Raw genomic sequence first — 14,613 nt, forward strand, 5'->3', positions numbered from 1 at the left:
ACAGTTTGGGTTTGGATGTTCACGAGGTTTATTAGGTTTTGGGTGTTTGGGGAAGTTGTGGGGCGATCGGGTTCTTTTAATTCTTTGATTTACAGGATAAATTCAAAAAATATTTTTTCCGTGGTGCAGTAGGTCCTGTGGTAGAAAGAGAGGCGTTTTCTAAGAGAGATCGTTTCCTCTCTGAGCGTAATTTCCACCCGACAGTGCACACGTGGGGTATTCTTTATAATATCGATGATTAATAATGTTAGGATGTTAATAGTATAGTTGAATTATATTTATTATATTTGTAATTTTTGATACTTTTTTATTCTTAATAAATCATCGAATGTGCTGCGGTTTTTTAAAAAAAATTAATGGTAATTTAATGTAACACAAAATTTATCCAATTGATTGGTGGAAAGTTTATGACGTCACCAATACTTGGACGATGATTTTATAACCTTGGAATCGCCTATTTACATACATGCAAGCTAACTTGAACCAAGTTCTACACTACCAATAAGTGTTAGTTTTTATATTTTATGTGTCCGTTTATTTTCATTATCTATTAAAAAATTTTTTGAATTTTATGAATCCTTTTAAAAAGGAAGATCCTGCCATTGTAAAAAAGAACCTTTATCTTGTCACAGAATACATCCATGCAAGACGTTTTACCCTCAAACGGTGAACGCGGTCGTGAGCGTGGCCATTCTCGCTCGCGAGCCCCACGTTCACGTTCGCCACGTCTCCGATCTTATTCTCGCAGCAAATCACGCAGTCGTAGCCCGCGAAAATCGCGTTCTTCTCGCCGTCATAAGCGTCGCTCGTACTCTAAAACTTCTTCAAGTAAAAGTCGTTCGAGAAGTAGAGAGAGAAGAAGAAGGTGTTTATGCTAATAACTAAGTTTTTAATTACCTATAAATAAAAAAAGTTCTCTAAGTTAAGACTTTCTTATATCTAGAAGCCCTATTAGGAGCCGTGATAGAAGTCGTGATAGAAGCCGGGGAAGGAGGAGAGTGAGTAGAAGAGATGTAAGTTATAAATAAAACAAAGATTTTTATTTAAAAAAGGTCAAATACTTATTTCTAATTTTAATATGCATTTTGAAGGAACCTGATCCCAGCCATGTTCTAGGAGTTTTCAACCTTAGTCTTAGGACTACAGAAAAAGATTTACAAAATATATTTGAACGCTATGGAAGAGTTAATAATGTTACTATTGTTTATGATCATCGGGTATGATTTTGTCATAAAATGTGTATTTTACAAAATGTATATTAAACTAACATTAATAATGCATAATAATTATAAAACGTTCCGTTAGAGTGATCGTTCTCGTGGATTTGGTTTTGTTTATATGAATTCAGTTGAAGAGGCAACCATAGCCAAGGACAAAACAAATGGCATGGTATGTAGATACGACCAAATTTTATTTATTTATTTTTTTAGCCGATGTAATTTTTATTATTAATTTACTTAGGAAGTCAATGGTAGAAATATGCGTGTCGATTATTCGTTAACTCAAAGACCGCATACACCTACTCCTGGAGAATATATGGGAGATAGACCACGATACCGTAATTCCTATTCTTATCGCCGTACACCCTCATTCTCGCCACCACCACGTTATAGAAGAAGAAGTCCTACGCGTTCTAGAAGCCGTAGTTGGTCAAAAGATAGAAGAAAATCTCGAAGTCGCAGTTATTCAAGAAGAAGAAAATCGCATAGTCGTTCCAGAAGATCTCGAAGTTATTCTCGTTGAATTGGAGGTGAGTATTAAAAGATTTGATTTTTTGAAATTAAATATTAATAATTATACTTCAAATGCTTTTTCTATATTATAGGGATTTATCAAGACAGATTTGACCTCTAAATTCATTTTTTCTTGCTTTAATTGAGGCTTATGTTGTGATAGATATTTTCTTTATTTTATTTTATTTTTTTTTTGTGTTTCAGGAAAGTAAACGATAGAGCAAGATCTTCGAAAAAGAAAAGCGATGAACCTTCTGAAGAATGATGATTAGCTTATCTCAAGTGCATTGATTATAGTAACTCAAAAATGAAGTTTCGAGTATGGACTTTTCAAGCTATACGAGATGTCAATTCTTCCTTATAAAATAGGTGAAGGTCATGGCATTTGTTGTTTCATCTTTTTTTCTTTTTATTTCATTACTGTTATGTTGCTTGTTTCTGTTCTTTTCTTTTTTCCCTTTGATATATATTTTTTCAAAAGTAGGTATTGAATAAATTAAAAAAAAAAGTTTATCTAAGCACAATACAGTTTTCTATTACCGATCTCATAACTTTTTGCATGTTATATTAAACATGGGTAGCATTTCAGACATTGAAAATTAGCAAGTTCGTATTTTGAAGCAATAAAAACAACATGAAGTCTTCCTAGTGGTAAAAAGAAGGAAAGAAAGAAAGAAAATAATCAAACCCGAAGGATCTCAATACCATTCTAGGCCCTCTCAAAAGAATATTAATAATTCAATACTAAGTGAAGCAAAGAACTGAACAATAATGACATTATTAGAAGACTTTAGATGAAGAAGATCTTTTATGAAACATTCTCAAGACGCGTGAAGCTCTTAATGAAATAAATCGAAGCTCCCTAAAAAATTCTGAAGTTTTCCGTCTTAAAACTAAACCGGTCAAGAAAGTTAATAATTCATTTCTTGTGGACAATTTAAAAGTACACTTAAAACACAAGCAACCGTCCAATTAACTAGCCTGAAAATTTTCCTAAAGAAAAATTCGATGTAATTATGAACAAGTTTCTTATGGTGATGAAATATGTCATTAACATATAAAGTTGAAATCGAGAAGGTATCTAAAAGATACTAATTTATAAATGTATTGTAAATCTCTATATCCTTTATTTTTTCCAGACTACTAATGTAAAGTTCATTATTTTTAAACCATAATTAATTATATATAATTTGAGATACAAATTAATTGATAATCATTTGGTAAGTTTTTTCGTTATTTTATTTGATAAAAGCGTGCAAAATAAAGTGATGTGATAATAAATTTTCATGTGATGTAATTGTTTGTTTCATCAGTTTGAGCAATTTAATTAGATGTACATACATTGTTTAATTCAAGATTATGTAAATATAAATAGTTAAATCCAATCAACTTACAAGATCTAAACTTTAAATCGGTTTTTTTTATTATAAAGTCGTATATTTTTCTTTTCATTTATCTCTTCCTTACAAATAATTTTTATAAATTAAAATGTCTGTAAAAGTTGACGGATATAAATCTTCGTCCATATTTGAACAACTTAAAGTTAATATTAGTGATAATGAAGCAAAGAAAAAGGAAACCATTAAGAAGGTATTAAAAAATACTAGACTATTTATTTTTTAAGGAAATTTAAAAGTTCATTTTGATTCTAGGTTAATGCAATCTTTGAGTTTAACGTAAAGAATAATGAAGGAAAAGAACAAATTTGGACAATGGACCTAAAAAAAGGTGGAACGGTACAAACTGGTAAAGGTTCCGCTAAACCTGATATTATCATCAATTTAACCGACGATACCTTTGTTGAATTGGCTTCAGGGAAGCTTAATGGTAAGTAAATTAAGTTCTCCTTTAAATCGTTTTTACTGTTTACAAAAATAACTTTAAAATCATCATAGGGCAAAAAGCTTTTATGGCTGGTAAACTTAAGATTAAGGGTAACATGATGTTGGCTACTAAATTAGACGGAGTGTTGGCTACTATTCCAAAAGCCAAATTATAACGTTTTAATAATAATAGAACTTCCATTAATTGTAAAAATAAATAAATAAAATTGAATAGATTTGTTTATTTGTTTATGGTGAATTATTAATTAATAAATTCCATTAACCAAGCATCTCTTCCAACTTCATAGTAATCTACGATTCTTTTAATGATATTAAACCCAACTTTTTTATATAAATTAATTGCAACTGTCCTTTCAACATCAACGTGTAAATCAGCGTTACTTCTTTTAGGTACATCCATTCTTTCTAATACACTCCTTAACAATTTTTCTCCTAATCCAATTCCTCTAAAAGAATGATGCACACATAATTTCAATATTCTTGTTACTGGCATCTGCGTGGATGAAATATTTGAATATATTATGTATCCAACTAAAATGATTTCTTTTGTTATAACTTTATTTGGTTTATTTGATCCTTTTTCTTGATTGCCATTTAGTTTACTTGTTGACTTTAATTTTTGAGTATTTTGCTCTTTTAGAATATCTTGTTCGTAATAAGCAATCAATAATGTATTGGTTCTTTTAGAAACTTCTTTTTTAATAGCCATGGCTTCATTTTTTGGAAAATTTTTTCTTTCAAAAGTTTCAATCTGATTAAGAATTGTTTCTGTATATTTTTGAAAAGGTTTATTGGGAAATATTGTTATTCTTATATCTTTTCGTACAGACATTTCAGCGAAAAAAGAATGTTGTACAGCTGATCATTAGTCGCGTTATTTAATTTAAAACATAAAAAAAATACTATATGCAATAAAAAAGATTATCAAAAAGTAACAGTTTAAAAATCTTAAGATAGATAAAAAAAAAATAATAAATTTTTTATAAAATTAGCCAATTAAAAATTTTTATTAAATCATATGATAAGGATTAAATAATAATACCCAATTTGTTTTAAAAAAAGGTATTTTTATTTATTAAAAGGTAATGAAAGCAAAATAATATTTACTATATTTTTTTTTTAATTTTGCTTTTATATTAACAATTAAATTATTGCTAATAGTTTATAAAACTTTTATATTTAGAAAGTTTTGCTAAATCTCATTAAGCTAGTTTAACTGATAATTTTACTTTAATCTATTTATTAATTTTTATTTATATTAAAGAATAATTAAGTAGTTTAAACAATTGAATAGTTTGTTATTTTTATTGCTTTTTATTTAAATTGAATAGTATAATGCAGAATAAGAGTTATTTTTTAATTTATAATAAATATCTTAATTTTTTTTATTAGTTCTATATACTTTATATAATAAATTATGCTATTATTAATTTTCTTATAATAATATCCAAAAAAAGTTTAACAAGTAAACCTAGAAGGCTTTAAAATTTTTTCTTAAATTAGAAGAACTGCTAATATATTATAATAAGTAAAAGTAAGTAAGCCGTAAGCCAGTTATTTTATATAAAATGCAATACTACTAATCAAAAGTCTAAAATTAAACTTCAGATTTATCTAAAATAAAAATGGATTGATTAATCCATATTTTATCTTAGATTTTTCCATATTTTATCCATTTTATTCTGAATCTGATAATTCATCAGGTTAATTCCTCAAATTTTACCAAAAATTACATTACATTCAATTATTAAATCTTGGATTAATCTATATTTTATTTTAGATTTGATCTATATTTTATTTTGTATTTGATTTATATTTTATTCTGAATTTGATTTTATCTTATATTTATCCTAAAATTGATCACAGATATTTCTAAATCATGTAATCAGATTTTTTGTTTATATTTTAGAAACTTTTCTTGTAACTTTAAAATACAGAAGACAATCAGAATTATTTAATAATAAATTTTATCTCCATTTGTAAAAATAATTTGCCAATTCCATGAGATATACTATTAAAAGATTTTTTACAATATTCTAGAAGAATACCTTTCAATGCACCTTTAACATAGTATTTTTCAAGTAGTTTTATTAGAAAATTTAATAAAATATACAAGTATAATATTGAAAAAGTATTATGTTATAATATTGCATATTAATTACAGGCATTATGCAAATGTAATACTATATAAATTTATAAAATTTTTCAAATTTGTAAAGTTTGTGAATTTTAAAATTTAAAATTGTATATTAAGGTTATTTTAAGATTTAGTGATTGAATTTTTATAATTTTGGATTTATCAGATTTGTCTTACTGAAAGAATTTGAATGGTAATAATTTAATATTGTAAGATTAATATTCATTACATAATTACACTTAAAAAGTCTAAATGTTACATGCAATATTTTCTGATTTTGTGATTGAAATTTTATAATTTATAGCTTTTTTGATCTGTCTTATTGAAACGATTTGAATGGTAGTAAGCTTAGGTTTATCAGATTGATATTGGCAGAAGTATGATATTTTTAAGATTTTTAAATTTATTTGCACAAAATTGTAAAATTTATAAAATTTATACAATAGGTTTTGAAATTGGAAATTGTTTATTGTGATTATAAGTATTTTATTTATATTACATTCACATTATGATCTACAAAATTTTAGCAAAATAAACTGGCCAGATAATTTTGATCACCCTCTATAAAGAAAATTTCTGTTTTGTTTGATAATTGTAATTATTGGTGAAATTTAAATAATTAATCTGGAATAAAAATATGGGATAAAATATGGAAGACAAAATATAGGAAAATCCGGATCAATCCATTTTCCAGGGTTTAATCCCAAACTTTTGATCATGATCAGTTATTACATCAATTATTACGATAAACGCGATCACAAAGTTTATCCAACATTACTTACCTGTGACATTTTAAAACACTTTATCAAGCGAGAAACAAATTTCAAAAGTATCGATTGTAATCTCTAAATATGTTAAGTCTGAGAAGGTCAGAAAGGTTATGTGAAATAAGAAAAGAAGAGTCTCCAAATAAGAATGTGAAGAAAGAGGAAAAGAAAGAAGGAAAAGAAAGAGAAGAGACGTGTTCTACGAATAAAAAACGCAAAAGGAAGGATATTAAACCAAATAAGAAAGACAAAGAAGTTAAGAGAACTAAAGAAAACTATACAAAAAAAAAAGCTGCTAAAAGTGAAGACGGCGAGACAAAGGTATTATCGGTTTTGTAAAATTTATTATTATTTATACTAAAGTAACCAGCGTATATTGTATTATTTAAAGTTGGAAAATAAACCTGAACGAGTTGAGAAGAAATCGCGTAAAACTAAAATAACTCAAGACATGTTTGCTAAACGACTAAGTAATATTACAAAGTACGTTGGTGCACATGTTAGTATTTCAGGAGGTGTACAAAATGCTATAACCAATAGCCTTTTTATCGGGTAAATTTTAATGTGTAATTGCGCGTATTTTCTTTTTGAACGTAAATATGAATTCTCATAGTTTTTTTTTTGAAATAGAGGAAATGCTTTTGCAGTTTTCTTGAGGAATCAGAGGAGATGGACAGCTCCACCATTAGATCCAAAGAATATTGAAGCATTCCGAGAAAATTGCTTACAGCATAATTATGCTTCAAAATTTATTTTACCTCACGGAAGTTATTTAATTAATTTAGGTAATCCGGATCAAGAAAAACGCGAGAAAAGTTATCAAGCTTTTTTGGAAGATTTACGACGTTGTGAATTATTAGGACTAACTTTATATAATTTTCAGTAAGTACATAATAATTGTTCATGACATTTGCTCGTGCCCATTTTAACTGATTATACAAAAAAAAGCCCTGGTTCAACAGTTGGAAATTGTACCAAAGAACAATCTATACAACATATTGCAAATTGTATTAATAGAGCACTTAAGGAAACTTCTAATGTAACATGTGTTATCGAAAATATGGTGCGTGTTTATTATTTTTTTTTCTGATATATAAAATCAATTCTTCTTCTTCTCTCTCTTTTTTTTGTAATTAATACAATTAAAATATTACAGGCAGGTTCAGGTAATATTATTGGATCTAGGTTTGAAGAGCTCGCGGATATCATTTCACGAGTAGACGGTAAAATAAATTCATATTGCCATTAATTCATATTAAAATTTACATTCTAATTTTTTTATTTTTTATTTTCATTTTTAGATAAAAATCGAGTTGGAGTTTGTATTGATACATGTCATGCCTTTGCTGCGGTAATCATTTTTTTCTATATATGAAATAAAATAAAATGAAAAATAAATTAATTTTCTTTTTGTTAGGGGTATGATTTACGTACCAACAAAGCGTATGAAGAAACTATGCAGGAATTTTCTCGACATATTGGATTTCAATATTTAAGAGGGATGCATTTAAATGATTCAGAAACCGAATTAGGATCATTACGAGATCGCCATGCTAATATAGGGAAAGGGCATATAGGTTTAGAAGCATTTCGTTTAATAATGAACGATGATAGATTAAATGAAATTCCATTGATTCTAGAAACTCCTATTGGACCTGATGATGAATTATCAGATTATCATAAAGAAATTGAATTACTTTATGGACTTATAGGAAAAAAATCGCCTATTACAACTAATTGTGTAAAGACGCACATCACCGAGAAAAATAAGGCAAAACGAAAATCTAAAAAATCAAAGTAAAAAACTCAGATGATGATTATGGAATGCATGCAGATATCTATCATCTGTGGTTTGACAGAATTATTCATCCATTAATAAAATGACGCATGTTTATGTAAATTTTATCAATTTCATGATGAAAAACAGGATTTTCAAAATTAGTGGGTATCTGATCTACAATATAAATTAAATTGTGCAATCCTGTTACCTTGATTTGGAAAATCGCAAATTAATGATTTGCCACATTGATCTGGATGGAATACATCAATCTAAATAGATTAATATCCATCTTTACTGCAATTGATAAAAAAAGACTCGTTTTATTTTTTTTCTATTTCAATTTTTGTATCAAAAAATTTTTGTAAATCAATAAATTTTAAAAATAATTTAATAATGTTAATATCAAGAGGTCGTTCCTCTTCTACTTCACTTTCAAAAACTTTTTCGATATTTAAATATAAAGCAAAATATATAAGTTCATTATCAACTTTATCTACAAGAAAATGGCAAACAATACAACAAAAAAATCGTAGTAATAATTTGCAACAAAATAGACTTTATACAAGAGATTCTTCTAAGAATGAAAAAGTAAGTTTGAAGTGAGGAATTTTTAAAGTAAATAAAAAAAATTAACATGATTTTCCTTTTCAATAGGAAACAATTATAAGACTTTTGTATAGCATAGGTTCAAGAAAAGAAGTCGAGCAATATCTTCGACATTTTGCTTCGGTAGAATCACAAAAATTTGCAGTAATAAAAGTTGGAGGAGCAGTTTTATCAGACGAATTAGATACTCTTGCATCATCATTAACATTTTTAAATCGAGTTGGATTATATCCAATTGTATTACATGGAGCCGGGCCACAAATGAATCAATTATTAGAAAATGCGGGTGTTGAACCAAATTATATTGATGGTATTCGTGTTACGGATGCTAAAACTTTGGAAATTGCAAGAGGAGTTTTTTTACAAGAAAACCTTAAACTAGTTGAGGCTTTAGAAAGGTTAGACATTCCTGCGAGACCGATTACGTGCGGTGTATTTGTTGCCGATTATCTAGATAAAGAAAAGTATGGATATGTTGGAAAAATCACCGGTGTCCAAAAAAAGGCTATTGAAGCAAGTATTAATTCTGGTGCACTGCCGATCTTGACTAGTTTAGCTGAAACCCCTTCTGGTCAAATTTTAAACGTTAATGCTGATGTAGCTGCTGGTGAATTAGCTAGAGTTTTAGAACCATTAAAAATCATCTATTTAAGTGAAAAAGGTGGTCTTTTACATGGCGAAACTGGTAAAAAAATTGACGTTATAAATCTTGATGAGGTAAATTTTCTTAATCTTTAATTATTTTTTTTTTTATTTTTTGACAAGGCGTATTTAAATAATTTATATAATAATTTAGGAATATGAAAATTATATGAAACAACCATGGGTGAAATATGGTACAAGATTGAAGATTAGAGAGATTAAAGAACTTCTTGATCGTTTACCTCGTACTTCATCTGTCGCAATTACTTCCGCAGGTCAGCTTCATAAAGAATTGTTCACAGATTGTGGAGCTGGAACTTTAATCCGTCGAGGATATCGTCTATTTAAATATAATTCTGTTAATGAAACTGATAATAATAAATTACACCAAATTTTACAACAAAATTCCGAAATTTCTTCTGATCCTGCTTCATATGTTAAACAACTTGGAAAAAAATCTCATGCAATTTATAGCGATGAACCTTATGAAGTTTTAGCTGTTGTCACACAGGAAAATTCTAAACCTGATGGTATTCCGTTCCTTGATAAATTTATTGCATCCAAAAATGGTATATTAAACAATGTAACAGATAACATTTGGACTATGATACAAAAAGATTATTCTCGATTAACTTGGATTGTAGATGAGAATGATGAGAATATATCTTGGTTCTTTAAAAGATCTGATGGTAGCTTTACTCGAAATGGTAAAACATTGTTTTGGTATGGTATCGAAAACGTTGCTGATGTTAGCAACGTCATTAATGGCTTTTTATCTAGTAAAGCCGGTAGCAAACCTGGAAATGCATTCAGTAATAGTTCTCGATCATATTCAACTTTTGCTAGAAAAAACTATCCTAATTTGATGCGTCGTCAATATTCTACGTCTACAAGTCCAACAAAAGTTGCTTTAATTGGGGCTCGCGGATATACTGGACGTAATCTAATTTCACTTATAAATTCTCATCCTTATATTTCTTTATCTCATGTATCTTCTCGGGAACTTGAAGGACAAAAATTGACTGAATATACAAAAGATAATTTGTCTTATGTTAATTTGAAAATTGAACAAATTAAAGAGATGCAAAAGAACGGCGAAGTTGATTGTTGGGTTATGGCATTACCCAATGGGGTTTGTGCACCATTTGTCCAAGCTGTTAATGAAAGCCGAACTGACAAAAGTTTGATTGTTGATTTGAGTGCAGATTATCGGTTTACTGATGATTGGACCTATGGTTTACCTGGTATGTAAGACAGAAAAAAAATATTAAACATTTTTTTTTATTAGCTATTAATTAAAATTAAAATCTTAATTCATTAGAACTTGGAGATCGTAATACTATTCGTAAAGCTACCAGAATTTCAAATCCTGGTTGTTATGCAACGGGATCACAACTTTCAATTGCTCCATTAATTCCATATATCTCAGAATCTCCAACAGTATTTGGGGTTTCAGGTTATTCAGGCGCTGGTACAAAACCATCACCAAAAAATGATCCAGCATTCCTTAAAGACAATTTGATAGCATATTCTTTAACAGATCATATTCATGAACGCGAAGTTTCTCATCGTTTAGGAACAAAAGTTAATTTTATTCCACATGTTGCACCTTTCTTTCAAGGAATTCATCTAACTGTTAACATTCCTTTAAACAAAACTTTTAAATCTTCAGAGATTAGAGAATTATATGAACAAAAATATTCAGGAGAAAAACTTATTAAAGTTGTAGATGATATTCCACTTGTAAAAGAGAATTCTGAAAAACATTTTGTAAAAATTGGCGGATTTGGTGTACATTCTTCTGGTAAAAGAGTTGTTGTAGTTGGTACCATCGATAATTTATTGAAAGGTGCTGCCACTCAAGCTTTACAGGTATGTGTTCATATTTAAATCAAAATTTTTTTTTAAAAAAAAAAAAATTTAATTTTAATTTTTATCTTCTTTTCATCAGAATATGAATCTTGCTTTAGGTTATAACGAATATGAAGGTATTCCACTTGAATAATTTAATTGTAAAATTAGGTAATATTTTCAAGTATTATATACCAACCATTTGTACGTAATAATGAAAATAAAATAATAATTATAATAAAAAAGGATATCCTTTTTTGACTTTCTTATTAAATAATTAAACTTATTTTATTCGTTAAATAAAAATACATTAAAATTCATCCTATATAAAAAACAAAGATGCCACATTAATATTAAATAAAAATGACGAAAAAAAAAATTATAACTTTTTTTTTTAAAAAATAAATAGACAATTATATAAATTATTTATTATTCTCCAAAAAGACGTTGTACACGTTTAAGAACACTATCCTTCTCAGGATCTGAAATAGATAAAAAAAATAAATATATATATCTATAAAGGAAAAAAATATCTATATGATAGATAATACCGTAAGGATGATCTTTAGATGGAATTTCAAGTACTGTTGGGAAAGCTTGATCGTGATCATCTAAAAGCTGACGAATATCATTAGCGACCTTATCAAATTTAGATTAAAAATTTAAAATATTAATAAGTTAATTTTTGAAAAGTTTGAATTTGAATTATTTCTTATTATACAAACATGTTGATTGATTAGAATAATTGCAATTTCTTTGTTTTTTGTAAACTCAATAAAAGCATCTTCTATCTTTGAGATTGGCGTTTCTATATAAAAGATGTAGAATACCCCAATTTATTAATAAATAAAATAAAATAAAATAAAAGAATATTTATCGGGTAAAAAAGTTCTTACTTGAATCGACAACGAGAAAATTCTTTTTGGGACCATTAACATGACCAATGCCAGCCAACAAAAGACCTGTTACAGAATCCTATCAAAAAAAAAAACAGAAATAAACAAAAAAAAAATTTTTCAAAAAAAAAACCAAATAAAATAATCCGTTATTAACCTCATCACCGATAACGGCTATAAAGTTACGATCTTTAAAAGAAGCTAATTGTGCCATATTTTGAACCAAAATAAAAAAGCGGGTTTGAAGGGTTTGACTCTTATTTATACTTGTGTGAGTAGATTATCTGGTTGATCCGGTTGATCTGCAAGTAAATATAGCATGACGAAAGATTCTTTTTGAAAAACAAAAAAAAAATGTTTCGCAATACTTTTCAGGTATAATGTGTTTTTTTATTATTTAAATAATTTTTTACAAAAAAATTATTTTTTTTTTCTTATAAAAAAAAAAAATTTATTTTTAGTCCGGATTTCTATCAATTTTGTATAGCCTTGGGTAAGAACTTTAATAAATATATTAAAAAGAAACTTTTTTTTTTTTTTATAACTTTAATTTGAAATTTTACTAACTTGTCTTCAAAAGAAATGAAAATGGAAAAAGTATCAATTTTTTTTTACTTTCTATGTGTATACATAATACTTTAAGTAAATTACTAAAAAATAAAAAATATATATATATTTTTTTCATAGTAACAAACCTCTTCAAATATGGCATACGGAAACGAATTCTCAACATGAAGGAAGCCATGTTACACGAGTAACGGATGATGATATAAAATCTATTGTAGTTGAAATTAATTCTCCAGATATTAAATCTACCTATATAACATGTCCTTCTCAATTAAATCGTACACTTGGAATTAAATTACCGATTCTTGTTCTTATAGTAAAAAACTTGAAAAAATATTTTACTTTTGAAGTTCAAATTATGGATGATAAAAATATCAAAAGAAGATTCAGAGCTTCAAATTTTCAGGTATTTTTTTTTTTCTAAAAAGATTTATTTTTTTAAAAAAAAGAAGTTGGTTTTTAAAACTTTTTAAACAAATTAAACAAATTTTTTATTTTTTTTAAAAAAAAAACAAATAAGTCATCTACACGGGTTAAACCTTATATTTGCACCATGCCTTTAAGAATGGATGAAGGTTGGAATCAAATTCAATTCAACTTGGCAGATTTTACACGTCGTGCATTTAGTACAAATTACGTAGAAACTTTGAGAGTACAAATACATGCGAATTGCAGATTGAGAAGAGTTTATTTTGCTGATAGAGTTTATGCTGAAGATGAGTTACCACCCGAGATGAAGTTATGGTTACCTGAAGAAAAGGAAGATGAAGAACAAAATCAAAAATAAGGGAACGTTTTTTTTAGATAACTTTTGTGAAAAAGCCTATTTTATTTTTTAGCATTCACTTATTTAGATTATCAATAAAAGTTAGTTATATTATTACTAGCAAAGGAACGTAATAGGTATTTTAAATGTTTATGTAAAAATGAACCAATAAAAAAAATCCATCAACAGATCACAGATCTTCAAAGACCATCAGCAGACCAACCAGCATACTGCACTTACTCTCACATTCAAGATAGGTGCAGATATTTTCAAGATACATAATAGATATCCAATACATGTAAGATGTGTATTTTACATATAGTATACATTATATCTGTTCGATTATCTCTTCAACACCTATCACACGATACAATTATAATTTTAGTCAAATTATGTTTGTAAATTTTTTTACTATTTTTTTGCATTTAAAAAAAAAGTGATATGACATGCCAGACATGATTACTCGTTAAAAGCTAAGAAAGGTTAACTAGCATCAATAATGTACTTTTAAATTATAATTAAAAAATTTAAATTTTTTCAGTTTTTTTTTTATTATTTCACAACATAAATCAATAAAATTTCAAAATGTTCAAATCTCAAAATGTTTTAAAATCTCAAAATTTCAAATCTCAAAATGGTTTAAATCTCAAATTTCAAAATGAGTTAAATCTCAAATTTCAAAACCCCCAAATTCCAAATTCCCAAATTCCACATATTCCAAAATTCCAAAATTCCAAAATTCTAAAATTCAAATATACTTTATAATTTATCTATATTTTCTTTTTTTAAAAAAAAAGATTGCAAAATTTTCATTTTAAAAAATTTTTTTTTTAAAAAAAAAATTGAACTACTTCTCTCTTTTCTGCAATTAATTAAAAATAATTATTACAAATTTAAAACTTTTTAAGTACAAACATCTTATCAAGTTATTATGAAGGTTAAAAAAGTATAGATTTAATCCGAAAACTGAAAATTAATTCATAAATTCTATAATTAGAAAATTTAACAAACTAATACTTTAATG

General features: G+C 27.0%; 7 protein-coding genes across 7 annotated transcripts; 5 read left to right on the forward strand and 2 right to left on the reverse strand.

Moving 5' to 3' along the window:
* The first annotated feature begins 466 nt into the window (after positions 1-466).
* Positions 467-3,046, forward strand: OCT59_012182 (uncharacterized protein). Its single transcript, XM_066134301.1, has 7 exons — positions 467-507; positions 590-865; positions 944-1,013; positions 1,092-1,217; positions 1,306-1,389; positions 1,462-1,750; positions 1,826-3,046. The coding sequence occupies exons 2-6, from the start codon at positions 642-644 to the stop codon at positions 1,741-1,743; spliced, it is 786 nt and encodes a 261-aa protein (XP_065989580.1). The 5' UTR covers positions 467-507; positions 590-641; the 3' UTR covers positions 1,744-1,750; positions 1,826-3,046.
* A 96-nt stretch (positions 3,047-3,142) lies between these two features.
* On the forward strand, positions 3,143-3,859 carry OCT59_012183 (uncharacterized protein). Its single transcript, XM_025321823.2, has 3 exons — positions 3,143-3,323; positions 3,386-3,560; positions 3,629-3,859. The coding sequence occupies exons 1-3, from the start codon at positions 3,222-3,224 to the stop codon at positions 3,730-3,732; spliced, it is 381 nt and encodes a 126-aa protein (XP_025167874.1). The 5' UTR covers positions 3,143-3,221; the 3' UTR covers positions 3,733-3,859.
* On the reverse strand, positions 3,767-4,426 carry OCT59_012184 (uncharacterized protein). Its single transcript, XM_025321822.2, has one exon. It carries the CDS (start codon positions 4,407-4,409, stop codon positions 3,819-3,821), a length of 591 nt encoding a protein of 196 aa, XP_025167873.1. The 5' UTR covers positions 4,410-4,426; the 3' UTR covers positions 3,767-3,818.
* Positions 4,427-6,389: 1,963 nt separating this feature from the next.
* OCT59_012185 (uncharacterized protein) lies at positions 6,390-8,378 on the forward strand. Its single transcript, XM_025309596.2, has 7 exons — positions 6,390-6,802; positions 6,873-7,033; positions 7,112-7,363; positions 7,430-7,544; positions 7,638-7,704; positions 7,783-7,832; positions 7,899-8,378. The coding sequence occupies exons 1-7, from the start codon at positions 6,566-6,568 to the stop codon at positions 8,280-8,282; spliced, it is 1,266 nt and encodes a 421-aa protein (XP_025167872.2). The 5' UTR covers positions 6,390-6,565; the 3' UTR covers positions 8,283-8,378.
* Positions 8,379-8,464: 86 nt separating this feature from the next.
* Positions 8,465-11,631, forward strand: OCT59_012186 (uncharacterized protein). Its single transcript, XM_025323331.2, has 5 exons — positions 8,465-8,849; positions 8,916-9,584; positions 9,664-10,753; positions 10,831-11,381; positions 11,461-11,631. The coding sequence occupies exons 1-5, from the start codon at positions 8,655-8,657 to the stop codon at positions 11,512-11,514; spliced, it is 2,559 nt and encodes an 852-aa protein (XP_025167871.1). The 5' UTR covers positions 8,465-8,654; the 3' UTR covers positions 11,515-11,631.
* OCT59_012187 (H(+)-transporting V1 sector ATPase subunit F) lies at positions 11,614-12,485 on the reverse strand. The gene is made up of 5 exons (XM_066134302.1): positions 12,414-12,485; positions 12,257-12,335; positions 12,086-12,168; positions 11,912-11,999; positions 11,614-11,842 (listed from the first exon to the last, which is right to left on the reverse strand). Exons 1-5 carry the CDS (start codon positions 12,468-12,470, stop codon positions 11,790-11,792), a joined length of 360 nt encoding a protein of 119 aa, XP_065989581.1. The 5' UTR covers positions 12,471-12,485; the 3' UTR covers positions 11,614-11,789.
* A 186-nt stretch (positions 12,486-12,671) lies between these two features.
* Positions 12,672-14,128, forward strand: OCT59_012188 (Cilia- and flagella-associated protein 20). The gene is made up of 2 exons (XM_025323330.2): positions 12,672-13,229; positions 13,344-14,128. The coding sequence occupies exons 1-2, from the start codon at positions 13,182-13,184 to the stop codon at positions 13,608-13,610; spliced, it is 315 nt and encodes a 104-aa protein (XP_025167870.2). The 5' UTR covers positions 12,672-13,181; the 3' UTR covers positions 13,611-14,128.
* Positions 14,129-14,613: the final 485 nt, after the last annotated feature.

Source organism: Rhizophagus irregularis, chromosome 2 (genome assembly GCF_026210795.1).
Source record: "Rhizophagus irregularis chromosome 2, complete sequence".
Classification (NCBI taxonomy): domain Eukaryota; kingdom Fungi; phylum Glomeromycota; class Glomeromycetes; order Glomerales; family Glomeraceae; genus Rhizophagus; species Rhizophagus irregularis.